This window comes from Aethalodelphis obliquidens, unplaced genomic scaffold (assembly GCF_003676395.1).
Source record: "Aethalodelphis obliquidens isolate GAN/ISIS:26980383/991018 unplaced genomic scaffold, ASM367639v1 scaffold111, whole genome shotgun sequence".
Taxonomy (NCBI): Eukaryota; Metazoa; Chordata; class Mammalia; order Artiodactyla; family Delphinidae; genus Aethalodelphis; species Aethalodelphis obliquidens.
In genome coordinates this window covers 1,605,371-1,631,699 of record NW_020838055.1, presented here as the reverse complement: position 1 = coordinate 1,631,699, position 26,329 = coordinate 1,605,371, and the positions used below count along the sequence as shown (strand labels likewise).

The 26,329-nt window shown below is 55.8% G+C and overlaps 2 protein-coding genes and 1 long non-coding RNA gene across 5 annotated transcripts in view; 2 read left to right on the top strand and 1 right to left on the bottom strand.

The window, feature by feature from the left end:
* Positions 1 to 14,207, top strand: part of CCDC12 (coiled-coil domain containing 12) — a 64,784-nt gene extending 50,577 nt beyond the window's left edge. The window contains exons 8-9 of one of the 2 annotated variants that reach the window (XR_003430822.1): positions 9,399 to 9,545; positions 14,116 to 14,207. Coding sequence is in view for 1 of the 2 variants with exons in the window: in XM_027096965.1 (XP_026952766.1) it covers positions 7,825 to 7,996; positions 8,409 to 8,427 (191 nt within the window). In the remaining variant the exon portion in view is untranslated. Of the gene's footprint in view, positions 1 to 7,824; positions 7,997 to 8,408; positions 8,585 to 9,398; positions 9,546 to 14,115 lie in introns of those variants that run through there. The other variant, XM_027096965.1, reaches the window with a different exon arrangement.
* Positions 13,948 to 26,329, bottom strand: part of PTH1R (parathyroid hormone 1 receptor) — a 21,888-nt gene continuing 9,506 nt past the window's right edge. The window contains exons 3-15 of the mRNA XM_027096960.1: positions 23,883 to 23,985; positions 21,849 to 21,983; positions 20,121 to 20,231; positions 19,891 to 20,009; positions 19,628 to 19,722; positions 19,210 to 19,402; positions 18,553 to 18,706; positions 16,897 to 16,957; positions 16,462 to 16,528; positions 16,081 to 16,175; positions 15,279 to 15,420; positions 15,132 to 15,173; positions 13,948 to 14,460 (exon numbers count right to left, since the gene is read on the bottom strand). Coding sequence (XP_026952761.1) covers positions 14,083 to 14,460; positions 15,132 to 15,173; positions 15,279 to 15,420; positions 16,081 to 16,175; positions 16,462 to 16,528; positions 16,897 to 16,957; positions 18,553 to 18,706; positions 19,210 to 19,402; positions 19,628 to 19,722; positions 19,891 to 20,009; positions 20,121 to 20,231; positions 21,849 to 21,983; positions 23,883 to 23,985 — 1,695 coding nt within the window. The 3' untranslated portion in view covers positions 13,948 to 14,082. The remainder of the gene's footprint in view (positions 14,461 to 15,131; positions 15,174 to 15,278; positions 15,421 to 16,080; positions 16,176 to 16,461; positions 16,529 to 16,896; positions 16,958 to 18,552; positions 18,707 to 19,209; positions 19,403 to 19,627; positions 19,723 to 19,890; positions 20,010 to 20,120; positions 20,232 to 21,848; positions 21,984 to 23,882; positions 23,986 to 26,329) is intronic.
* LOC113615021 (uncharacterized) overlaps positions 19,252 to 26,329 on the top strand; it is a 7,978-nt gene continuing 900 nt past the window's right edge. The window contains exons 1-4 of one of the 2 annotated variants that reach the window (XR_003430825.1): positions 19,252 to 19,365; positions 19,637 to 19,730; positions 20,695 to 20,769; positions 23,214 to 26,311. This is a non-coding gene — a long non-coding RNA (uncharacterized LOC113615021). Of the gene's footprint in view, positions 19,366 to 19,633; positions 19,731 to 20,694; positions 20,770 to 23,213; positions 26,312 to 26,329 lie in introns of both variants that reach the window. The other variant, XR_003430824.1, reaches the window with a different exon arrangement.

Below are 26,329 nucleotides of genomic sequence, written 5' to 3'. Positions count from 1 at the left end.
CTTTAGGACCGTTGCCACTCCCAGCGCTCACAGGAATGCATAGAGAAGCATTACGCACCCACAGTTCTTGCCGCGTGCACCTCTCCACAAGGCTTGCGTGCGTGTTCACATGTGGCAGAGGCTGGCTTTCCCCAGAATGAGTGATCCCAGAGAGGAAGCAGGAGGAAGCTTTAGGGTCTTTTATGACCAGGTCTTGGAAGTGATATTCTGCCACAGTCTGTTTGTTAGAAGCAAGTCACTGCGTCCAGCCCACGCTCAAAGGGAGAAGAAAGGGAGAAGAATTAGGTTCCACCTCGAGGTGGAGTCTGAGAATTTGCGGACGTGTTTAAAAACCAGTACATACGTGAACACATTGTAATAAATTGTCAGAACGAAAAGACCAAGAAACAATCTTAAAATTAGAGATTATATTTTCTTTCAAAGAGCAAGCCCACAGCAAATGTCTCAAACACAGCCGGTGTTAACTGGAATGGTACCATCTGGCATCAGTGTTAACTGGACAAAAGGTAATTGTCAACTTGAAATTCTATACCCAGAGAAAATATGTTACAAGTACAAAATATTTTTAGACAAACAAGATCAGAGGTTTTGTCACCAGCAGACTTTTTAAAAAAAATCTATCTTGAGGTAATGAAAATATTCTAAAGTGGATTATGGTGATGGTTGTACAAGTCTGTGAATATGCTAAAAGCCATTGGATTGTACCTTTAAATGGGTGAATTGTATGAGGTATATATTATATCTCAATAAAGCTGTTTTTTTAAAAAAGAAATAAGCATTCTCCTTAAAAAGAAAAAAAAAAAAAACTGAATGTCTTTTTTTGAATGAATGTCTTCAGACTGAATCCCAGATGGAAAATCTGAGATCGTAAGAAGGAATGAAGAGAAAGAAAGTGTAAATTTAAGTAGACGTTAACCTTATAAAACAAATATGTGTTGTGAAGTAAAAGTAAAACAAGGGCTAGGGTACATAACAACAATAATAGTAAGTCCTGAGGTGATCGGTGATTGGAATTACAGCCATCTACCAAGCTCACTCAGGAAGAGAGCAAAGACTCTGGTATACAGACAGGCTGACATTTCTAGGATAACGCTAAAAATAGAAATAGAGTGATAGAATGTACCCCTTCTTTTTTTCTTTTTTTTTCTTTTTTTTTTTTGCTTCACCATGCAGCATGTGGAATCTTAGTTCCCTGACCAGGGATCAAACCCCTCCCACCTGCATTGGGAGCGCAGAGTACTAACCTCTGGACCGCCAGGGAAGTCCCTAGTACCTCTTCCAAAGAAATTAAGAAAAAAAAAATGGACTGAGAAAAATAAATTATCCAAAAGAAGGCAAAGAGAGAAAAAGGTGGGACAGATAAATCCAAATATGTCATTAATTACTATTAATGTACCTGTTCGCTTTTTTTAAGAAAAACTCTTGTCTGATGTCATTTAAAAAAAGAAACCTAAACCCAGTCTTTCAAACAGATTGAAAGGGATTAGAAAAGCTCTGTCATGCTCAAAATCAACAGAAGGAAGCTCAGCTAGCTGGGGTGATGCCAGACAAGGGAGACTTTCAGACAGAAGGGTTACTAGCTACCCTGGTGTGCTGTGGAGCAGCGGGCCTCCCACCTGCCACATGTGGGAATGCTGGTTGGTAAGACCACTTTTGCAAAAGTTGAACTGGTGCACAGCCAGTGACCAGCAATTCCACTATTAGTGTCCTAGAGCACTGTTGCACAAGAATACCGGGAGACAGGGACAGGAACCCTAATAGAAGCAATGTTCATAATAGCACACATACACACAGTAAAACACAATGAGTTATTGTTTTGACAGTGGAATACTCTATAGCAAGGAAATGAGCTATAGCCCCGTGTAAGATTGTGGATACATCTCAGAAGAAGCAAGTCAGACTTCCCTGGTGGCGCAGTGGTTAAGAATCCACCTGCCAATGCATGGGACACGGGTTCGAGCCCTGGTCCCAGAAGATACCACATGCCACGGAGCAACTAAGCCCGTGTGCCACAACTACTGAGCCTGCGCTCTAGAGCCCACGCTCCACAACAAGAGAAGCTACCGCAGTGAGATGCCCACACACCACAACGAAGAGTAGCCCCCGCTCGCCACAACTAGAGAAAGCCCGCACGCAGCAACGAAGACCCAACGCAGCCAAAAATAAATAATTTTTTTTTTTTTTTAAAAAGCAGCAGGTCACAGAAGAAAAGAAGTATGAGACATTTGTGTGATGTTCCAACACAGGCAGAGTAGAACAATACACTCTCTAAGGATACACACATGGGTGGTAAAGTCGGCACAGAAGAGCAAAGGCAATGATCCTCATCATCAGGCTTGTGGTTAGCTCTGGGAAGGGGCCCTCTGAGGTGTTGATAATGTTCTTTTTCTTGGCTTAAGGGGTGGGAATTCATTTTATTCTTTATCCATTCATTTTCTCCATTTTTTTTTGGTTGTATATACTGTATTTCACACAATTTTAAAAGAAATTTCCAGAATCCACAACCTAAATTACTCGATGAGTATGAAGTAGAATTTTTTTAATGGCTACATCTGCAGTTTCACTACAATGGTCAAGATTAGAACATTGAGGGGAAAGAGGAAAATCCAACAAGCTACAGGAGGGGAAAAAAAACAACAACAACGGAAAGTTTGCCTACTAATGAATGAGTTCCACTTTTCATCAGTCAATGGTAGATAGTAGAAGACAAATTTTTCCTAAGTGCTGAGGAAACATAAATGTCAGTCTGCTCAATAATAAATAATAAGGGCAAGATAGACATTTTCAGGCTTATGACACTAAGTGTTTACTCTGCACTGATCTTTGCTGAAAGAACTACTAGAGGATGCTCCGTAGCAGGAGGAGGAGGGAGGGGGCAGGGAGAAGGATATGGGAATCAGGATGACATTTGGCAGATGCTCACCTACAGGATTTTAAGTGAGGAGGGGTTTTTTCTTGTGTTATGTCTAAGGTGGTACAGTGACTCCTTGAGACCACGAAGGACGTGAGTCCCTTCTGTGTCCTCAGCTGCTGTCCTTAACTCTCTTGGAGGCCTTCACCCCCCCGCCCCAACCGACCTCCCAGGTTTGAGCTACAGGCAGGAGGGGGAAGGGCAAAGGGCAAGCCAGCTGAAGAAACCATGACTTCAAGCCCTGTCCCCCATGCTTTCCTTCACATCTGATCAGCCATTACTGTGTCAGATCCAACCCTAACTGCAGACATGTGGGGAGTAAGGGTATTTTAAGCTGGGCACATTGCCACCATGATTGAAATTGAGGTTCCATGAGAAAGGAAGAAGGGTAGAAAGAGTACCGGGAAGGCAGCCAGCAGTGCCTGCCACAGGATGCAGGAAGAAGTGGTGAGCAAAGAAAGTGGTAAACATTGCAGAAATCAGTAATTGACTAACAAGAAATAAAGACTGACGAAGAAAGAGGAGACAGGGACTTCCCTGGTGGTGCAGTGGTTAAGAATCCTCCTGCCAATGCAGGGGACATGGGTTCAATCCCTGGTCCAGGAAGATCCCACATGCCATGGAGCAACTAAGCCTGTGCGCCACAACTACTGAGCCCATGCTCTAGCGCCCACGAGCCACAACTACTGAGCCCACGTGCCACAACTACTGAAGCCCACACGCCTAGAGCCCGTGCTCCACAACAAGAGAAGCCACCGCAATGAGAAGCCCGTGCACCGCAATGAAGAGTAGCCCCCGCTCACCACAACTAGAGAAAGCCCATGCGCAGCAACGAAGACCCAATGCAGCCAAAAATAAATAAAAAGAGAAAAAAAAGGAAAGAGGAGACACACATTAGGCATATTAGGAATGAAATAACGCTATCACCATAGACCCCATGGACATCAAAAGGACAATAAAGGGGTACTGTAAATACCCACATTTTGACAAGTTGATGAAATGGACCAATTCCTTGAAAAGTGCAAACTGCCATAACTCACCCCAAATGAAAAAGATAATTTGCATAGCTCTGTAACTATTAAGGATATTGAATTCATAATTTTTAAACCCCTGAAAAAGACATGTCCAAGCTCAGGTGGTTTTACTGGAGAATTGATACACAGGTTTAATGCAATTCATATCAAAATCTCAGTAAGATTTTTATATATAGACAAGATTATTCTAAAAGGTATCAGGAAGGTTACAAGAACAGCTTAAACAATTTTTAACTAGAAGAATAAAGCAGGAAGAGTCAATCAACCCATTTCAAGACTTATTATACAGCTACAGTAATCAAGATGGTGGTATTGGTGGAAAAGTAGGCACATAGATCAATGGAAGAATACAGAGAACTCAGAAGTAGCCCCACATAGGTATGGCTCACTAATTTTTGGCAAAGGTGCAAAATGAGCTCAATGGAGGAAGGACAGTCTTCAGTAAATTGTGCTGGAGTGATTGGATATCCATCCAAAGGTCCCAAAAAGGAACCCCAACCTACACTTCAGACCTTATACAAAAATTAAAGTGGATTATAGGAGAAAACCTTCAGGACCTAGAGCTTGGTGAAGAGCGTTCTTAGACATGAGAGAGCACAATTCATAAAGAAAAAAAAGGGCAGATTTGACAACCAAAATGAAAAGCTTTTGCTCCAACAAAGACCCTGTTAAAAGGATGAAGAGAAAATCTGCTGACTAAGAAAATACTTGCAAACCCCATATCTGATAAAGGACTCCTACCTAGAATAATACAGTACTCTTGATTGGAGGGACAGGCCCCAGCAACAGACTCTCAGGCCCCAGCAGCCCCTTTGTCATAGGGCTGAAGAAATGGGCCAAGTGGCAGTGCCCAGCTCTGTGGATGGAGCCCCGGTGTGCCCACTGCTACCCGGCTCACCAGGCACTCCTCCAGGACAGCCCTGACCTCCCAACACTCCAGGCCCCTCTTCCTGCTTGAAATCCTCGAGGACATCTGGCCTCTGGGTCATCTCAGGAGAGGTGTCAGGTTTGAAATGTTCGGCAACAGCATGGATACCCCTTTGCCAAGCAGAGGACAGGAGTACAGGGCCTGCTGGCCCAGAGACTCAACGCTTGATGCCTCTGGGTAAGAGGGAAGGCAGCACGAGGGCTGGGAGGAAGTCATACCTGGGATTGCAGGGACAGGACCCTAGGGGCCAGGTGGACATCCGGGCTGGTATAGGGCCTGTAACACGGTGAGGAATCGCAGACACAGGGTCACAGAGAGGCACAGCCCCTAAAGTTACAAGGGAAAATTCTGTCTAGCCCAGTGGGCTGCCGGTGAATTGTGTGAAGGTGACCAGTTTGGGCAAATCAAGTCCCCTGGACTCTACCTGTGCATCCTCAAGCCCAAGGCATCGTCCAGGCCAAGTCCCCTGTTGGGGTTTCATGCTGCTCTTCCCCACCCCTGGCCTTCAGTGTGCGAGACTCCTGCTCACCTTCAGGTGACCTCTCCATGGGGCTCTGAGCTGCATCTGGGGCCTGCTGCAGCACCCTTACAGGAGCTGGGGATTCAGGCATTAATTCATCCTGTTTCCTGAGTATCCACCTTGTGCTGGACACTGTTCCAGGGGCTGAGGATGCAGCTGTAAACCTGACGTTGCCCTGCTCTCCAGGAGCTGACCTTCCAGGTGGTCTCGGGATCTGTGCTAGGAGCCACGTTCCTTTCCTCAGACCAGTCTAAAAGACTTGGCTTTCCCCAAACCATCTCACTGGGCCTCACAGTGCGGGGTAGTGAGTGGTGGGGATCTAGGGCCAAGAGCCCAGCAATTCTATTCAGCCAGCAGACCTTTATGGATAAGAATCTCCGTGTAGCCTTTATTTCCCCTGTTGCCCACACACGGCCACTGGGGGGCAGCAGAAGACACCGACCCAGGGCCCCTGCAGGGGGAGTGTGGGTCAGCATAGCCTGCTTTTCCCGCTGCTGAAGTGGATCTTCTGTAAGGAACCTCACCCCACCAGAGGAAGCACCCCATCCTTTCCCGTGGGGCCTGTGTCATTTAAGGGGCTGATATCAGAGGTGATCCCGGGAGTGGGGCTCAGTCAGCCTGAAACCCAGAACAGTGGTGGCCATGTCCTGGGGAGCAACAGAACCCTCCACTCCGCCCCACCGACACCAGCCTTCCGCAGGTTCCAGGCACCAGGCACTTTCGGGTGTGTGGGCTCCAAGTGGAGTGTATTGCGTACCCTCCCAACCCTGTGGGGAGCACCAACCCTGCCAGGTCACAGGCAGCCTCATCCCTCCCGAGGGAAGGTCTACGTATGTGTGAGACGTGTGTGGACCGAATACTCAGGGATGTGGACCCACTGTAGCCTGGCTGGGAAAGGGGCCCCACCTGGAGGGTCAGGTCCCCTTAGCCCCTGGGCCAGGTCTGACATGGCACCCCCTGGGCCTGTCGTGAGCATCTGTTGCTCAGAGCCAAGCTGCAAAGATGCCTAGATCCAGGGGCCATCCAGGTGGTGTAGGGGACTCACCCACTGGATGGGCAGAAGTGGGTATCCATAGAGCACAGTGGTTGAGCATGCTGGGTTCTAGGGCTGCTTCCCTCCCTGCCTTAGGCCTGGACTCAGGGCCTCTGGCAGCTGTGGGCTGGGCAGGGGTGTCCAGCCTATTTCCCGGCCAGCCTGCCCTTTCTCTATGTATTTACTGGTTTTCTTAAAATGTTCCCATTACTCAGGGCTCTGGTCGGCACTGAGACAGAAATAAATCCCACAAGGTGGCCCAGCCAGAAGCCCGGAATCCGATTCCCCCTCAAAGGCCGAAAGAAGCTCCTGTGCAGAGCATGCTCAGACCGCAGTGGCTCACACACTCCACATGGCCACAAATATGTCCACACAAACCCCACGCACACACACCTGCAAACGCATGCATTCACATACCTAAACCTCCGCACGCACAGATGCCCTACACACATGCAGGCACTCACATGTCCCCCACACACTCACATTTGCCTAATGCACACACGCACACATTCACACATGCGCTCAGCCCACTGACACAGATTGACCTCATATGCACACACGCATTCACGTGTACACGCCCCCCATTGCAAAATGGATTTATGCGCACACACACCCTCCCCCCTACACACACACACATGAACTCGTCCCATACACTCGTGCACACACTCCCTGGCAACGAGGCTTACACTCAGTCATGACCACACACTCTGGGATCACAAACTCAGTCATCCTCAAGGTGCTGCTGGGCGAGAAAAGTGGTGAGGCTGTGGAGGGTGGGAGGACGAGGCAGCCTCTGAGCAGCTCTGGAGGAGAGTGGCCTCATGGGAACGCAGGCCCGAGGCTGCCAGGGCTTCTGAATTTTTAAAAGAAACTGAAAAGCTGAATTTTTATGTGAAATATCCTGATTTTTAAATGTTGGCTCAAGATGTTGAAAATACTATGAGGGCCAAACCAAACATGTCTCTGGGCCAAATTCCACCCACAGGCGGCGTTCTCAGACCACGGGTCCACACAGACACACACACACAAATAGACACACACATATACACAGACATACCAATAAATACAAACAGACATATTGGTACACACACAGTACAGTCACGCACACAGACACACCAAAAGACACACATGCAAGTGGACACACAGATACATATTACAAACATGAGCACATTACCAACACACAGACACAGGATACAAATAGAACTACAAACTGACAGTACGAATAGACACAGCAGATACATATAACTAGGCACATATACAAACAAACACACGCAAATGCAAATAAGCATATATACAAACACATACACATAACAACAGACACACAGCACACCTCTCTATCTCACTGGTTGGGGTGCGCTTGTTGGGGGCAGGTAGCCTGACAGTTTCGCCTCTGGGCAGGGCCAGGACGTGGTTCACACCAAGGCCGTCCCCTGGCTCATACGTGCTGCAGCAGGAAAAGGGTGCTGGGGCAGAGGCCCCCAAGGAGGGCTGACTGGAGAGCACCGCGTGGGGAGTGGAGAGGAGCAGGCGGAGGGCCTCGTGCACCAGGGCCTGGAGTCTGGAGCCACAGGTACTGAAGCTCTGAGAAGGGAGCTTGCAGTGGTCACAAGCCCGGCGTCCCATGCCCAGAACCCCGTCCTCCCAGCCTGGCCTCGTCCCCTCCTCCTCGCCATTGGGAAGCAAAGCCAACAGGAGCCCCATGGGGCTGTCCATCAACAGAGTCCCCTGCCAGAACCGCTGGCCGTGTCCCCACCCTGCAGTCTGTGAACTGGGACTGAGAACCATCAGGCCTTCCAGTCAGGAAGCCTTTGGGGGCGTTGAAACTCTCCTCTCTACCCGCCTAAAACAGATGCTGCAGGTGGCAGGGGCATAATTAATTCAGGCACACGAAGGGCCCCACCTTCCCTCCTTTCACGCCCAGATGGAAGGCTGAGGCCCGAAGGGATGGTTTTAGGCCTGGGATACAATTTTCTGCCTCCCAGACCCTGGCCCCTTTCCTGACCCCCAGCCTTTGGATGGGAAGGAGATGCCCAGGATCCACACCCACCCTCTTGGCCCCACTGCCTGCATGACCGGGATGCCGAAGAAGGAGGGAGCCTCTCACCTGGGGATGTCCTGGCCTTCAGTGCTGAGGGCCCCAGGTCTGCCCAAGGGAAAGGTAAAGTCCTTGTCCAGGCAGCCAAGAGCTAGCCTGGGGGCCCACCAGGGAGCAGGTCGGGGTACTGAGACCACACAGGCCAAGAGACCTAGACAGGAGCCTGACCTCAGAGGTGAAGCTGAGGCTCAGAGAGGGAAGGCAGCTTGCCCTGGATCACACAGCAAACACGGGAAGCCAGCCAGGGCCCAGACCCCTGTCTGGCTCTAGAGTCCCCTACGCTGCCCAAGAGGAGGCTCCTCTGCCCCAGGCAAGGCTTGTTTCAGTTGGCCGTGGGAGCCTCGGGCTGGGATCATTCTGGGGCTGGCTGAGGAGACAACAGGGTTATAGCTGAACACAGTCCAGCCTGTGTGTCCCAGTGCTCAATGAGAGCCACTGACCCAGCACCCTCTGACCGGGTCCCCACAGCCAGACCTCACTTCTAAAAATGAAGGCAGAGCCAGGACCCTGTTAGGACCCCTGATGGATGGATGGTCCACGTCCCCTCTAGTACCCTCAGAGCAGGACTGCACCCCCTCAGACCACCCCCCCCCCCCCCCCCCCCGGCAGGTCCATGACCCCTCACACCCCCTAGGAGCAAAACTGTATCACTCAGACCCCCTGGGGCAGGGTCACGTCACTTCATGTGCCCTCAGAGCAGAGCTGTGTCCCTGCTGACCCCCACAGAAGGTCTGTGCCCCATCAAGCACTCTCAGAGCGCTGCTTTTTCCCCTCAGAGCCCTCAGGAAGTCCATGCCCACAAGCACCCTCAGTGTAGGGCTGTGTCCCCGCAGTGTTTCCCACCCCAACGGCTCCTTGTCCCTTCATGTGCCCTCAGGGAAGGATGGTGTCTCCACACCACACAGGGCAGGTCTTGCCCCTCACGCACCGTTGGAGCAGAGCTGAGTCCCCTCAGACTCCCCGTGGAGGTCCATGTCCCTCACGTGCCATCAGGGAAGGATTGTGTCTCCTCAGACCACACAAGGCAAGTCTTGTCCCCTCTTGCACCCTCGGAGCAGAGCTGTGTCCCCTCAGACCACATGAAAGGTCCATGTCCCCTCACTCACCCTTGGAGCAGAGCTGTGTCCCCTGAGACCCCCTTAGGAGCTCAAATGTCCCCTCATATGCCCTCAGAGCAGAGCTATGTCCCCTCAGACCCTCACGGAAGGTCGATGTCCCTTCAGGTGCCCTCAGGGAAGGATTGTGTCTCCAGGCCGCACAGGGCAGGCCTTCTCTCCTCACATGCCCTTGGAGCAGAGCTGTGTCTCCTCAGACCCCCTCAAAAGGTCCATGTCCCCTCACTTGCCCTCTGGCACAGCTGTCCCCTCAGGCCCCATCGGGAGGTTCATGTCCCCTCACGCACAAACAGAGCAGAGCTTGTCCCCTCAGACCCACTCAGGAGATTCAACGTCCCCTCACATGCCCTCGGAGCAGAGCTGTGTCCCCTCTAATCCCCTCAGGTGGTTCAATGTCCCCTTACATGCCCTTGAAGCAGAGCTGTGTCCCCTGAGACCCCCACAGAGGGTCCATGTCCCTTCGCGTGCCCTCAGGGAAGGCTTCTGTCTCCTCAGACCACACAGGGCAGGTCTTATGCCCTCACATGCCCTTGGAGCAGAGCTGTGTACCCTCAGATCCCCTCAGTTCTCCATTGTCCCGTCACGCGCCATTGGAACAGAGCTGTGTCCCCGCAGACCCGCAAGGACGGTCCATGTCCCCTCACGTGCCCTCAGAACCGAGCTGTTTCCACTCAGACCTCTTCAGGAGGTCCAATGTCACCTGTCATGCCCTCGGAGCAGAAAGTGTCTCCTCAGACCCCCTCAGGAAGTCCAAATTCCCCTCACCTGCCCTCGGAGCAGAGCTGTGTCCCTTCAGACTCCCTAAGGAGGTCCAGTGTCCCCTCACATGCCCTTGGGGCAGAGCAGTGTTCCCTCAGACCCCCACGGAGGGTCCGTTTCCCCTCACCTGCCCTCGGAGTAGATCTGTGTCTCCACAGACTGCTCAGGAGGTCCAATGTCCCTTCACGTACTCTCGGAGCAGAGCTGTGTCCCCTCAGACCCACACGGAAGGTCCATGTCCCATCACCCACCCTCGGAGTAGAGTTTTGTCCCCACATGTCCCTCAGGAGGGCCAATGTCCCCTCACGCACCCTCGGAGCAGAGCTGTGTCCCCTCAGACCACACGGAAAGTCTATGTCCCCTCACTCACCCTTGCAGCAGAGCTGTGTCCCCTGAGACCCCCTCAGGAGATTCAATGTCCCCTCAGGTGCCCTCGGAGCAGAGCTATGTCCCCTCAGACCCCCAGGGAAGGTCGATGTCCCTTCATGTGCCCTCAGGGAAGGATTGTGTCTCCTCAGACCACACAGGGCAGGTCCTGTCCTCATGCGCCCTCGGAGCAGAGGTGTGTCCCCTCAGACCCAAGCACGAAGTCCAATGTCTCCTCACATGCCCGCAGGGCAGAGCTGTTTCACCTTAGACCCCCGCAGGGGGTCCAGAATCCCCTCACATGCCCTCAGAGCAAAGCTGTGTCCCCTCTGATCACCTCAGGTGGTTCAATATCCCCTTGCATGCCCTTGGAGCAGAGCTGTGTCCCCTCAGACCCACTCAGGAGGTCCAGTGTCCCCTCACGCACCCTCGGAGCAGAGCTGTGTTCTCTCAGACCCCCTCAGAAAGTTCAGTGTCCCCTCTAAAGCCCTCGGAGCAGGGTGTGTCCCCTCAGACCCCCTCGGGCGGTTCAATGTCCCCTCACACGCCGTCAGAGTAGAGCTATGTCCCCTCACACCACCTCAGGATGTTCAATGTCCCCTCACGCACTCTCGAAGCAGAGCTGTGTACCCTCAGACTCACTCAGGAGGTCCAATGTCCCCTCACGCACCCTGGAGCAGAGCTGTGTCCCTTACGACCCCCTCAGGAAGTTCAATGTCTGCTAACACACCCTCAGAGCAGAGCTGTGTCCCCTCAGACCCACTCAGGTTGTTCGTGGTCCCCTCACGTGCCCTTGGAGCAGAGCTGTGTCCCCTCAGACCCGCTCAGGAGGCCCAATGTCCCCTCACGCACCCTTGGAGCAGAGCTGTGTCCCCACAGACCCCCGCAGGAGGTCCAGAGACCCCTCACACGCCCTCGGAGTGAAGCTGCGTCCCCTCTGATCCCCTTAGGTAGTTTAATGTCCCCTTACATGCCCTTGGAACAGAGCTGTGTCCCCTGAGAGCCCCACGGAGGGTCCATGTCCCCTCACGTGCCCTCAGGGAAGGATGGTTTCTTCTCAGACCATACAGGGCAGTTCTTGTCCCCTCACGCACCTTCGGAGCAAAGCTGAGTCCCCTCAGATTATGATGGAAGGTCCATGTCCCCTCATGCGCCCTTGGAGCAGAGCTGTGTCTCCTCAGACCCCCACAGAAGGTCCATGTCCCATCATGTGCCCTCAGGAAAGGATTGTGTCTCAGACTACACAGGGCAAGCTTTGTCCCCTCAGGTACCCTCGGAGCAGAACTGTGTCCCCTGAGACCCCCTCAGGAGGTTCATTGTCCCCTCCTGTACCCTCAGAGTAGAGCTCTGTCCCCTCAAACACCCATGGAAGTTCTATATCTCCTTACCCGCCCTCAGAGCAGGGTTGTGTCCCCTTCTTCCCCCAAGGAAGGTCCATTTTCCCTCACAAACTGTCTGAACAAGGCTCTGATCAGACCGCTGGACTGGGTCTTGTCCCTTTCATCTTCCAGGGAACTCAGTCCCCTTTCCCCTCATTCTGTCCTCTGTCCTACCTCCACCCCAGGTTGAGTGGTAATGGGAGTGGACTGTCAAAGCCTGCTCACTCTCCGCTGACACATGGGCCCCACTTCTCCACAGGCTGGCATGTTGTGGGTCATTAGAGGCCTCTCTTCTATGACCCTGGACCCCTGGACCCTCTCGATCCTGCTCTGAGCTGAAGCTTCCTCTTGAAGCCTGGCCTGTGTTCTAGGAGCCCCCAGCAGGGTACATTCCTTCCATGGGTCTTCAGAGGTCCTCAGCCTGGGCTGCGGGGAGACAGGCCAGAAAAGGCCGGGCCTATCTTCATGCCCAAGACAGGTGGGAGCTGGAGCTCATCTTACTGGCCTGACTTGGAATCTAGAGCAGCACCATGAGGTGTCCAGACGCCGTGGCCAAGGAGGCTGATGAGTCAGGGTCTTCTGGGCTCCTCCTCCCTGCCTGCCTGCCGCCCGGCTCGGCTGGTGTTTACGTGTTCCCTGCGGCTTGGCTGGGCTGTGAGGCCTTGAAGGGAGAAATGACTACCTGGCTCCAGCCCCTGTTCAAGGCAAACAGGGTCCTGACTGCCTGCCAGGCCCTCTGAGGGCTCCCACTTCCTCTGCCAACACCTGGATGGCCCAGGTGGGGCTCAGGGTCTCTCTGAGTGGGGGGGCTGGCCCTGGCCCAGGAGCTCCAGGTCTAAGGGAGGAGACCTTGTCCTGGACTAGGAGCTTAGACTGATGTAAGAGGTCCAGTCCTATCCTGGACATCCAGTCAAGGGGGCAAATGCTGCCCAGTCTAAAGGGGGAGGCCTGGCCTTGGACTGGGTGCAAAAATCCTGAGGAAGGAGGGCCAGCCCTTGGGGAGGAGGTATCCAAGTGGATATGGGGGAACCTTGCCCTGCTTGGGATCACCAAACCTGAGGGGGGTACCCAGCATGTCTTGGGGGCATTTAGTTCAAAGGGAAAGCACAGCTCTGTCTTGGGGGTTCATCTAAAGGGAAGGTAGTAACAAGTCTGAGGGGTGAGTATAGCCCTGTCCTGGGGGGTGCCTGGTCTGCGTGAGGGGTGAGCAGAGCGCTGTTCTGTGGGGGGGACAGTCTGAAGGGTGAACACAGCTCTGTCCTGGGGGTATCCAGTCTGAGGAGTAAACACAGCCCTGTCATGGGGGGGAAGAGGTCCTCAGTCTGTGGGAAGAGGTTAAACCATGTTCTAGAGGAAATCCAGTTTGAGAGGAGAGGCTCCACTCTGTCCTGGGGGGCACCCAGTCTGAAAGGAAGACATAGCTCTGTCCTAGAGGTGGCCAATATGAGTGTTTCAGGGTGAGTAGGTCTGTGGACTCAGCCTGGGCCAAAGGCAGCTTGGGTGCCCGTGGAGCCTGTGTACAAGTGCAGGGAGCAGCCGAGGTGACAGCTGGAGACAGGGAAAGGCTGGGGCCCTCCTCCTGCATGGGGCCACTGGGGTGCTGATGACCCAGCAAACCTGAGCTTCTCTAGGCTTAGACAGGGGCCTCTCTCAGGCCCTTTCTGCCGGGCTGGGTCCCGACCCCCCAGGGACTGGCCCATGGTTCCTAGACCCCCTCCTGAGGTAAGACCAAGAACACCCCCATGGCTCCCAGCTCCTCCCCTCCTGGAATAGGTGCCCAGTTCAGACCACAGGAAGCCACACGCTGCTTCCTTTTCCTTTTTTTTTTTTTTTCCTATTTTATCCTCCCAGCCCCGGTCCTGAGTGGGCAACTGTCCAACAACCTGTCTCTTGGTCCGCTTGTCCACCCTTATGTCCACAGGTCCAACCCTCGGGTCCCCAATCACATGACTGTCTCCCATTCCTCCTGCAATAGGACAGGTGGCCTGTCTGGTGCAGACGCCTCCTCATCCAGCCCCGAGCAGGAGCCGTTGAGGAACCCATCGTCCTTAGGAGCGGCCACGGCAGGTGGTGTGGTCTGAAGGGCTGGGCACCCTGGCTTGGTGTGGCCGGGCAGCTGGGGGTGGCCATTGGCTGTGGTAGCAGGCAGCAGGCGGGGGCTGAGGGGCAGGCCAAGTCCCGTGCGGGGCCCTACATTGGTCACACTCGTGTGAGACACCATTGGACCGTAGCTGTAGCTGCTGCTCCCGCTGCGTGCCTTGCGCTTGAAGTCCAGTGCCAATGTCCAGCGGCTCCAGGATTTCTTGATCTCAGCCTGTACCTGGGATGGCAGGAGGAGGGTGGGTGGTCAGGTGTGCCCCTAACCCCTCTGCCACATGTCCCCAACCCCAGCGGTGCCCCCATCCCTGCCCCTGCAACACTCAGCACTGAATGTAAAGAGGCGCAGGCTGTTACTGGAAAATTTCAAGGCCAAGAAGAATCCCGTCATTCTCAGAACATGGCGCCTGGCTGCAGGCAGTTGACACACCCAGAATCTAGAAAGCTCAAATGACCCCAAGGGTGGATGAGTGTTCAATCTGGATGACAGACGATTCAACCGATTCAACCGTGGGGCTGGGAAGATAACTTGGCTTTGCCCACAAATCCTAGCGCATCCTCAGCCTGAATCATCTGGAAAGACTTCTCTCTGCCTTCAGAACGTCCTCAGGGATGTTCTTGGAGGAACAGAGTAAGAACCAGGCAGAAGAATGAAGGGACAGGACTCGGGAACCCCCGGAACTTCTTTTTCATTTTTTAATTAAAAAAATTTTTTTTATTTTTGGCTGCACCTTGCGGCTTGTGGGATCTTAGTTCCCCGACCGGGGATCGAACCCGGGACCCCTGCAATGGAAGCACGGAGTCCTAACCACCGGACCACCAGGAAATTCCACCCACCCTCCCCCGGCACTTCTGCGTCCTTCCTGCCTTGCCCCAGCGTGGCCCACCGCTTACCTCGCCGTTGCAGAAACAGTATATGATGGCGACAAAAAATCCCTGTGGAGAGAGGGTACTGGGTCAGGGCCCAGAGCTGCATCTGGAGAGGGTGGAAGCAGCCTTCCCAACCCCACCCGCCCCTCACCCTCAGACAGGGCTGCGCACCTGGAAGGAGTTGAAGAGCATCTCGTAGTGCATCTGGACTTGCCAGAGCGTCCCTGAGACCTCGGTGTATGGCGTGGCCATGAAGACGATGTAGTGGACGCCAAAGAGCGGCATGAGCACCAGTGTGGATTTGAGCAGCTTCCTGGGCCAGCAGGGCAGGGGGGTCAGGGTGGAGCCACTTCCCCCTCAACAGGCGCTGTGTACCCCGACCTGCCAACCCCAGGCTCCAGAAGCCACTAAAAGGCCCGAGGCTCTGGCAGCCAGTGGGGGAACCCAGTTCACCTGAGCCAATGACACTTTGTTTTCTCAGCAAAGTGTTAACAGGGCCCCTTGATTCTGAGGTGTCCCAGAGTGGACCATAAGTTATGTCACCCTGTCCCAGGGCCCTTTGCACCTGCTGGTCCCTCTGCAGGCACTCCCCCACTCCCCCGTGGCCTTACCTCGGTATCCCAAGGTCCCTCCTCAGGTTTCAGTCAAGCTTCCGCCTTCTCAAGGCCACCCACTGCCCACCTGTCTCTCAGACTCCCTGCGACCAGCTCTCTGAGGAGAAGTCTGGGTTTGTCCTGCCCAGACCCCAGCTCTAGTGCAGGGCCTAGCGCCAAGAGGCCCAGCCTGGCTTTGGGGTGCCCCCAGAAGCCAGGCAAGATCCCATCACTGCTGGCAGGGCCAGCAAGGGAGTCAGGAGCTGAGTCCTTCCTTGAGACAGGCTCATTCGTGGAGCCTCTGTCTGCTTTTGTACATGGTGCTGGTGTTGGATGACCCCTGAATTCTGAGGAGCCTGGGCATGGTGGGTGTGGCTCACCGGTACTGCTGCCGCGTGTCACACCGGCCAGCGTTTGTCTCCCGCAGCTTGGTGGCGAGGACCCGGACAATGTTGATGAAGAGGATGAAGTTGAGCTGTGGGAGTGAGGGAGGGCTGCGTCTCGAGGCTGCACCCTAGCAGAGAGGGGCAAGGACTCTGGGACCCATGACCCTGCTCAGGCTCTGCTCTGCCACTGTGTCTCCAGGTGGCTCCTTAGGCCCTTGGTTTCCCCATGTGGACTCGGGTGGGGATCAGCTGCTTCTTGGGCCTTGTGGCTCCAACCCTGGGGTCCAGGGAAGCCTCTATAGGTCCCTGTCAGGGGCTGGTCACTGGGACCCACGGTCCATACCCCGACCCAGCTCTGTGGCCACCCCTGCTTACCACAATGGAGGCCAGGATGGGCACCTGGATGATCCACTTCTTGTTCCCGGAGCTCAAGTCCCAGCACCTGGGGGAGGTTGAGGCATCAGCCCCCACCCCCTGCCGTTCCCAACCTGAGCCAATCTGGAGCACAGGGAGGCTCCAGAGCTGGTCTGCTCCGACATTAGCTGTCCCCCGACTCCCACCAAGAGCACAGGACAGGGGAGTGTCATATATGGCCAGGCCTGAGGCCACCCTCAGAGGTCCCTTCTGAAGTAGCCTCCGCTGACCCTGAGCGGGTACCCAGCTTGAAGCTGAATTGAAAACTCCCGAAACTGGGCCACTCAGGGCCAGGGTACAGGAGGTGCCCCTCACGTGCTCTACAGAGAAAGAGGGTAGCAGGGGTGTTTCTGGCCTGTGTCAGAGCCTCCTGCCCACTTCTCCACCTGGACATACCCGGTGTTTGCCAGGGTGGCTCTCACACTGACCCACACAGCCACGAAGATGGCAGGCAGACCTGTGGGCACAGAGGGAGACAGTGTGTGAGGGACTGTCCATGATGTCTCTCTCCTCAGCCCACCTTGCCAGTCCCATTCCCCTCATCCCTGGTGACCCCCAGCTTAGCCCACCATTGTCCCTGACCCCCCTCACCCTGGGCACATGGGCTAATTGGTGACAGAGCCCTACTCTTGCATGTGCTGCCCTGCTGTCCGCACAGCCTCCCCTCAGGGCTCCAGCCCTCACGACCCTGTTCAGCCCTCTGCCCTCATCTTGGTTCCGCATCTTGTACCACACATGCACTCCTGCTGGGCACTTGGTGAATAAGGTATCACTAATTTATCCACACCCAGTCCATTCTGCCCTCCCCTCCCCTAAAGGGTGCTGCTCTGGGCTAGGGGTTCCCTGTGAGGGAGGGAGCTTATCATCACGGGTTTTCTATTCCAGCACTGCCACCCTTTACAAAGTCCTAGCCCCGTGGATGAGGCTGGATAGGGTGTGCTGTTGTTCCAGGATGGATAAAGGGCTACAGGGAAATCTCAGTGTGCCCAGGCCCAAGCCAGCTCAGATGGCACATGGTACCTCTGAGTGAGTTTTGCCTCTAGGAATGAGCCCAAATCCCCACCCTCTGCCCCCACACACTTCATTCTAGGCCCAGGGTACCCTTGGGAAGGGCAGGGCATGACCTGGGTTTATGCAAGGAAAGGAGCTGTGACATTCCTGTGCCACAAAGTTCTCTGTGTTCCCCTATCTGTGTGCTTCTCGCCCACACTGATACCCTCTAGCCCCAGAGCCCACATCAGCCTGCAACTCTGGGGCTTGCCATGGATGAGGTCAAGGTCAGAGTGTCCACCAAAGGGCAGGGAGGCTATGGCTGTTGAGGGCCTCTAGGTGCTGAGCGCAGGGAGGGCTCCAGCCACCCAGCCTACCCTTCTGCAGTCTGGCCAGTTGCCCCGGAGCCTGGCCAAGCTCTGGAGCTGCCAACAATAATGGACAATTATTGGTAACTCGATCCCACAGCCTGTGGGGGGAGGAGTGCAGAACCCCAGCAACCCATTCTGCAGAGGAGCTGCTGAAGCCTAGATGATGCTAGAGCCAAGGCCTGCAGTTCTGGGCCATGGACCCTGTGGGCAGGGTGGCAGAAGCATGGACAGCTCCATGCAGCGTGGGGACTGGTGGAGAAGTGGGGCTCAGGGTGGAGGGAGCGTTCCAGATCCCAACTCCAGCCCCAGCAGTGGTGATACAGTGGTGAGAATAGCTGCCTTCCAACTCCAGCCCCAGGCTGACCTCTGACCCAAGATCCACTCTGATCCTGAGTGGAATCTTGACCTGAGAGTCCCCCCCTCCCTCTCCTGAGCTGAGCCTCAACCCCGGGTGAACCTGCCTCCAGGTGAGCCCCAACTCCAGGCTGAGACAACCCCAAGTGAACCCTAACCCTTGGCCAAGCCCTGTTCCCTGAGCTTGGGGTGGGGGGGGCAGTCAGTCACAGAGGGCTCACCACCTGCTGCCCCACATCCGGCACAGGATACGCTGTATGGGTGCTTTCCCCTCAGTGGCACTCTCTGACCCTGCTGCCCATGGTCCCACCCTGCTTGCACCTCACTGCCTGCGTACCCCAGCCGAAGATCGTGAAGCCCCAGAGGTACTTCTTCTCTGAGAAGAAGGCCATGAAGATGAGACTGTGCAGGTACAGCCCCTCCACCAGAATCCAGTAGTAGTTGGTAGCCAGGAAGTAAAGGAAGAAGGTCACAGTCACCCGGCAGCCCACCTAGGAGACCAGCTGGTGTTAGCCAAAAAGCAGGACCTGCATCTGGGGAGGGCTGGGCTGGGCTGAGGGATGGGCAGTGGGAGGGGGTGCTGGTAAGATACGACAGGTGCTAGTCAAGCTGGTGAGAAAGGGACAGGCTCTACCAAGGGCAGGGGCTGAGGGGTGTGTGTGGAGGCGATGTTGCCCAGGCAGGAGGGCACGGACGACGGGGGTGGGGGATCAAGGTGAAGAGGTGGGGTGACTGGTGGTCCGGGGCCGAGGCAGGAGTGTTGATGAAAGTGCGGGGAGGGGGAACACTCACAAAGCTCTGGGCAACAGGGCCTGGAAGCAGGGCTGAGAGGTGCAATGCACGCAGAGAGGTGGGTGTGAGTGGCCTGAAGCGTGTGGCTGCAGGAGACAGGCGGGGGCGAGGGCAGAGGCGCCGCAGGGTGGGTGGGGCTCCCGCGAAGCCATTGGTGGCTAGGGGCCCCGGGCGGGCGCGGGCCGCCGGAGGGGGCACTCACGTAGCCGGCGGCGGCGGCGGGCGGCGGCGGTGCCTGGGCGATGGCGCGCAGCTCTTCCTCCGTGAGGCGCTCAGCCTCATCAAGCGTGGCGCCGGAGTAGAGCACCGCGTCCTTGACGAAGATGCTCACGGCGCGAAGCATGAAGGACAGGAACAGGTGCATGTGGATGTAGTTGCGTGTGCAGTGCAGCCTCCTGCGGAGCGCGCGACAACACCGTGGGTGGGGGCACGGGGACACGCGGCGGGAGGGCACGAAGCGGCGCTTGGTGTGCAGGGGTACAGTGAGCGGAAGAGAGACATTATGCCTCCGCCCGGTCCAATCACGCCCTTGGCCACGCCCCACGCCCCCCACCTCGGCCCCTCCCCGACCACGTCCCCTCCCCACCCCAGACCCCCGACCCACTCCTCGCCCCGCCCACCTAAAGTAGGCCAGGATGAGGACAGCCACGGTGAGAGAGGCCAGCGAGACGGAGTAGCCCACGGTGTAGATCATGCCCAGGCGGTCAAACACCTCCTGTGCAGGTGGGGAGTTACTGTCAGAGCCCTGGGACTGGGGTGAGCATCAGGTTAAGGGTCAGAGGCCACTTTAAGGTTGCTAGATGAGTCAGGACTAGGTTCAGGGGTCACCAGTGGAGTGGGGTGGCCTTACACGGGTCAGGTTAGGGAGGGGGAAGCCTCGCACCCGTTCACGAGTCTCATTGGTCAGGAACTTGACACACTCGCTGTAGTTGGCCCATGTCCGGTTGTGCCCTGGCACCAGCTCCCAGCTGCCATTACGGTCACAGCGACGGTAGGCATGGCCTGCAGGTCCATAGGAGGGTCAGGGCAGGCAGAGAGGTCTGGCACCACTGAAGCCCTGAGCTCCAAGTCCTGACATCCCTGTGGTCCCCACCCTACTCCAGCCCGCCTTACCTTTATGATTGAAGTCATAAATGTAGTCGGGACAGGGCATGGCCACCACCTCACCTGGTGCCCCCAGCGGCCAGCACAGGATGTGGTCCCACTCTGGCAGGCAGGGGCGCCCTGTGACCACAGAGATAGACAGAACAGGTGGGGGACATCAGTCAGATCCATGGTTAGTGACCCAGAGGAATAAACACACCTGTGGTCTCTGGCTCCCTCAGGGATAGGTGTGCCCCAAGACTGGAGAACTCAGGCCTGGAGCATTCTGGAGAGAATGTATTGAGCCCTTACTCCCTACTGTGCCCTACAGCCACCTGGCCTCATAGAATTCCCTCAGACCCTCTATGCAGGTGCTGGTAATGGTCCTATTTTCTAGATTGGCTGGTGGAGGCCAAGAGAGGCGAGTGATTTACCAAGGTCATACAGCCCGGGGCCCTGCCCTCCTCTGGTGCTCAGCCCCTAGCCAGGCCTCTCTCTTTTCTCTCTGTTCTTGGTCCCACCTTCCAGGTGTCCCTAAAGAAGAGCAAGTTCCCAGACTAACTGTCCCTCAGCTGAGAATGTTTCCTATGTGCTCCTTGCCCAGGGACCATGGACTAGAGGAAGAAGGTCTAGTTTCCAGTGCCAGCCGGACTCCTGAAGAGCTGCCCACCTCATGCAGGTGTCTACTCTCTTTGCACTTCAGTTTCTTCATTGGGAAATTGGGATTGATACGCACTTCCACCACTGCCCAAGACCCGCCCTGAGCACCTGCTGTGAGACTCTGGTGACCACTTGTGGGGGTACATATAATCCCCCCAATCTAAGTGCTAACTGTGGGATTCAAGGCAGGGAGACACATCCCACTTTGGGGCTCCAGCCTCACAGCAGAGATGCTAAGTGACCTTGGAGCGTCTCCAGCCTCTGAATCTTCCACTTTCCACTCCCAGCTTCCTTCTTCCCCCTGCAGGGCTCCAACCACAGGACTCTCCAGCCACCCTGGAAGGTTGCCTTGATGGCTAGACCCACCCCGGCTTGGTGAAAGGCTCTCTGTCCTGGGCACCATATTCCCAGCCCCGCCTGGCCAGGCCCACAATTCCCTCTGATCCCTGGGGAGCCACAGGGTGACCACAGCCTCCCAGATGTGGCCCATCTGGAATCTGCTGCCCACCCAGCCGGTTCAAACTGGCCCTGTGGCTGCAGCCTGGGCTCTGCGTTTGTCTCTCCTTACCTCCCTGAGGGACAATGCAGCCCGCATCTCCCTCCTCTTCTCTTCTGCCCTCCTTGTCCCACTGTCTGGCCCCACCCCTTCACAGCCGCCCTTCTGTCCTGCTCTGTCTCTATGGCCAACCCCACTATGTGTCTTGATGCACCCTCCTATGACACCCTGAGTCCCAGTCCCAGTGTGTGCCTCCTGGTCCCCTCTCTGTCTCTTCCTGCCTCTCTTTGTCTCTGGGTCTCTCCCAGCCTCTCCCTGCCCCTCTGTCTCCTGGGTTCTCTGTCATCTCTCTCCATGGGAGGGGCCACAGCCCTGGGTCCACCCCTGAGGTGTGCAGTCAAATTCTCTGCCCACATCTCCTGGGGGCCCTAGTCCATCCAGCTTGCCTGCCCCCTCCACACTCTGCCCCCTGGGCTGAGTCTCCTCCTAGCACCTCCCCTCCTACAAGAGCCGAGGAGCATGAGCTCACATGAAGGCTGTGGAGCCGTGGGGCAAGTGGGTCCGAGTCGGTCTCAGATGGATGCATGGAAGCACAGACGTACCTCGGTGCCTGCTGCCAGCGGACACCTCCTTGTCCTCCTCAGACTCAGGGTAGAGCTTCCCAGATGCCTTCTCTTTCTTGGGCTTCCCTGATGTGGATGCAGATGCCCATCCTTTGCCTGATTCCATTATGTCAGCTGGAGAAATTAGGCCAGTTATGGCTGTTGACAGCACTACAGCAGAAGACCCAGGGTACCCTCCTGCCTCAGACTCCCCCTTTGTACCATGGGGGTTGTCCCCTGCCCTGCTGACACCTAGGCTGATGACAGGTAGGGACGTGCTTTACAAACTGTAAAGTGCTTGCCAGGTGCAGAAGTAATCAGTCGGCATGGAGACTGTAAACAAGGGGTTCAAATGGTAACGAACACAATTCAGGTGTGGGATCAACTAGTGAGTGGGTTGAGCGGTAAATCCGGGCAGAAATGTCTGACCCAGGAGTCACAGCCAAAGCCCACGCAGGAGGCGAAGGCCCCACCAGGGGGCGCATGGCAAAAGTAGACAGTAGTGGTGATGTCAACAGAGGTGAAACAGTGAAAATGAATCCTGGCCAGAGCGCTGTGTAGGTCGAGAAGCTGGTGGTACGAAAGACAAGAGCAAGATGCAGTTGTCAAGGGAAGACAGATGAGCCCACCTACCCCATCCCCTGCCCTAGGATACCCAAGTAAGGGGTTCACAGCTTCCACAAGGGACCCTGGAGACTCTCCATCTGAGATGGGGCCTGGCCTTTCCCTCCACTGGAGAGATGCCTGAGGTCTCTCTTCCTTGCTGAAAGTCTTCCTCATTATCTAACCTTCAGCTACAGCCCAAGCCAAGGCCCCCTGGCCCTCCCATGTCGGGGTTTGTGGCAACAATGAGAAGCTGAGTGCAGACACCCTGGGCTGGGATAGAATGGCTGTGCCCATTTTCCTGCCTGCACCCTGGGGCATCAGTAGGGTGGGGGTAGCAGGATGAGGTAGAGTGGGAAGGGAAGGCCTCCATCGTGAACAAAGAGGGCAGAGGGAGGTGCCTCCATGCTTCCACAACCAGAAAGACGGCTGGGTTCAGGACTGCCCAGACCCTGATGTGACTGGGGCAGGGGAGCAGGGAGCCACCGGCGGGGCCAGTGTGGGCAGGGCTGTGACTGCAGAGACCATGTCAGTCCCTGTGAAGGGGAGCAAAGTCTGTGGGCTCCAGGGTACGTCACTGTGTGCTTGCGTCCTGGGTGTACATCAGCATCCCCTCCCAGCAGTCTGAGGGCCAGCGCAGGGGAGGAAGCTGTCTTCCCTGCCAGTCAGGTGGGGTCTGGGCCTCTTCCAGGTTGAGGAGATTAATCAGACAGAAGTCAGAGGCCTGGATGGTTGCTAATGAAGCTCCATTTCCGCTTCCAGGAAAGGGACTCAAGGAAGAGACCAGCTTGAGACTGGGGCAGGAGCTGTGAGGTCAGGTGAGTGCCCCTCCCAGCTTCACCATGGCAGGGGTCCCATGGAGATGCTGTGTTGGTAGAAGGAAGCCTTCCTACCCCATCAAGAACCCTTTACTGGACAGTGGATGTGACTGACATAGAAACCCATCCGTATCCCTCTATTCTCCTCCCCTTCCAGCCCCATTCTCCTGACCCTGGACACCTCTGCCTTGCCCTTTGCCCAGGGGGCCTTTTTCAAAGACCTATTCTTCCTTCTGCACCTGCACTGGATAGCTCCTCCTCCTGCAGGAAGCTGTCCCAGCCCACTCCAGCGGGGTCTGGAGCCCTCGTCAGTGCTCCTGATCGTGGCGTGCCTCACTAGATCTAAACCAGTTCGAGGTAATTCAGTCAGTAGTTGCCTCCGTAACCTCCTATCCCCACCCTGGGAGGGGAGGCTCAGTGCATCTCTGAGCCTGCTGACTTTAATCTCACCTGACTCACCCCATTTTTGGTCCTCACTTTGGCCTGGCCCACTTTACCTGGACCTACCCTCCCTTGGTGCCACTTGGATCTGCATCCTGGACTCCCACCTTCCTCTGGCCCCTCTGTCTCCTGACCTTGCCCCCAGACCCTCCTCCTTTAGCCCCGCCCCCACCTGGCCTCTGCAGGACTTCTTTGAGCCGCTTCTCACATTGGGCCTGGGCACGGTGCAGCAAGAAGATCTGCTCCTCTTTGGTCATGACGTCATCTGCATCCACCTACCAAGCCGAAGGTCAGATTGCAGGCAGGACTTCCCAGCAGAGCAGCAGACTCCACAACTATCCCAACCTCCTTGAGGGATTCCCCCCCCCCTTTCCAAAGAATGCGGGAAATCTGCCTTATGTAGCTCCATTGTACAGACGGGAAGCCTCGGCTTCAAGGGGAAGGGCCTGCCCCACCATAGGGAAAAAAGGGGGAGGGGTGCTGTCCCCTGCTTGCCCGATAGTAACCCCATAGGCTGCAGCCACTGATATTCTCTGTCCAGTCTGTTCCCCAGGGGTACATGGGAAAGGGATGGAATGTCCCAGGGTGGATCCTCACAGGATCCTGGCTGTCTATTGGGGACCTGGGTGGAGAGGGGGTGGATAAGGGGTGGTGAACTCTGGGGAAAGAAACAGGGCCTGGATTCCTTCAAGTCCTAGTGCCCTCGGGACCTTGGGAGTCACCAATTTCCATCCTGGCCCTCTCCCCAGTCAGTGCTTTCCCCGTGAATGGAGAGTGCCTCAACTCCTCCCACCCTTGAGGTCCCAAGAGGGAGAGGATGGAGAAATTGCTGGCAAGTGGTCTGGGTTGGGCGGGGCACTCCTGTGCAGGCTGTGGGTGGGAGTCACCCACATCCATTGCTTATCTGGAAGTTTCCCTACATCCAAGTAGACCCTGTGTTCTGATGATGTGGACCGGCCTTTGCTCCTGCTGTTCCCTCTGCCTGGAATGTCCTTCCTTTCTTTCCTTCCAGCAGGTACACCCTGGGTATTGGCTGCCACCCACGAGGATTCACTGGCATCATTTTAAGGAAGGGAGCAGGAACGTCACGGAGGTGGGGGTGAGATGGGACTCACTCTGAGCCTCTGTTTCCCTGACTTAGGGTTGGAAGGAAGTCAGGGGGTAAAGGCAGCATCCCGCCCTGGGAAAAACTCAGTGTGCCCAAGCCCAGCCACTCCCATGAGTGGGACCCACAAGAGGTTAATGCATCCCCTCAGACCCCACCTTCACCCCCAAGTCAGGGCCATGTCCCCGCAGACCCCCAGGACAGAGCCTGGTTCCCTTAGACCTCCAACAGGCAGAGCTGCATCCCCTCAGACATCCCCTGTCAGGGCCCGGTCCCTTCAGTCTGAGCGGAGCTTTGGAGGGTGGGAGAGCCCAGAGGAGGCAGGGGAGGGAGGTGGAGGTGGGGGGAAGGGGCGGGCCCCATTATGTGGGGGCGGGCAGCCGCCGGGAGGGTCAGGGAGACCGCTGCAGGGAGAAGTTAATTGACCGAGTCTCTCGGTGGCAGCAGCAAGGGCTTCTAGGGCCAAGGAGTCTCCAGTTGGCTCGGCTGGGATTGGGTTCTGCTGGTTTCACTTAGCAGAGGCGCGTGCGCGTCTTTGCGTGTGAGTGGCGGCACAGCCTTGAGTGGCCGCGCACAATGCTGTCTGGCTGGTGTGTGCACTCGTGTGTGCCCCTGTCTCTGTATATTCTCACGTGGGGATCGTCCAGCACGCACATTTGGGACGTGAGCCTGAGGTGTCTGTGAACATGCATGTGTACCTATGTTTCTGGGCAAAGGTCCGCGTGTGCGTGTCTGCGAGTGTGTGATACGGTTGCTCATTAGCCTGCATGTCTGTGGGTGTCCGTGCTTTCGCGGATCACTGGCGTCTGAGTTGGACCCTGAGATCTCAGCTGGACCCAATGCCCGGGAACTGCTGGAGAGATTCCCACGTGCTTGCTGCTGGCCCCTACAGCTCCTCTAACTTCCCCCACCCGCAGCTAAGGCTGAGCAGGCTGGGGCAGAAGTAGCCCTGGGGAGATGGGGCTTGAGGGAGGACAACTAGGGTTTTCCCTAATCCAGGGGGCTCCAAGACTAACCTGAAGTTCTCTTTGTGCCTCTGGCATTGGGGATCCAAGCTGCTGAGGGGTCTGATCCCTGGGTAGCTGCCCTGCCCATCCCACCCCCACTACAGCACCCTTTCACCTCCATTTCCATTACTGCAACTAGTACCTCTGTCAGTAACCACCACCACCATCACCACCACAACCAACACCACCAACACAACCACGCCGCCCACCGCCAATACCACCGATACCACCGGCAGCGGCAGCAGCAGCACCACCATTACCCCCATGAGCACTAACTACTATTACCATCGGTATACCCACCATCATCACCATCACAACTGGTAGAACATCATTACCATCACCACCACCAGTGCTGTTTCCACCAGCACGATTACCACCGTGACCATCACCACCACCTCCAGTATTACCACCAGCATTGCCATCCCCACCAGCACCATTACCACCAAAGGCAACATCAGCACCATCACTGCCACCAGCCCCGTAACCACGGTCAGTACCACCTTTCCT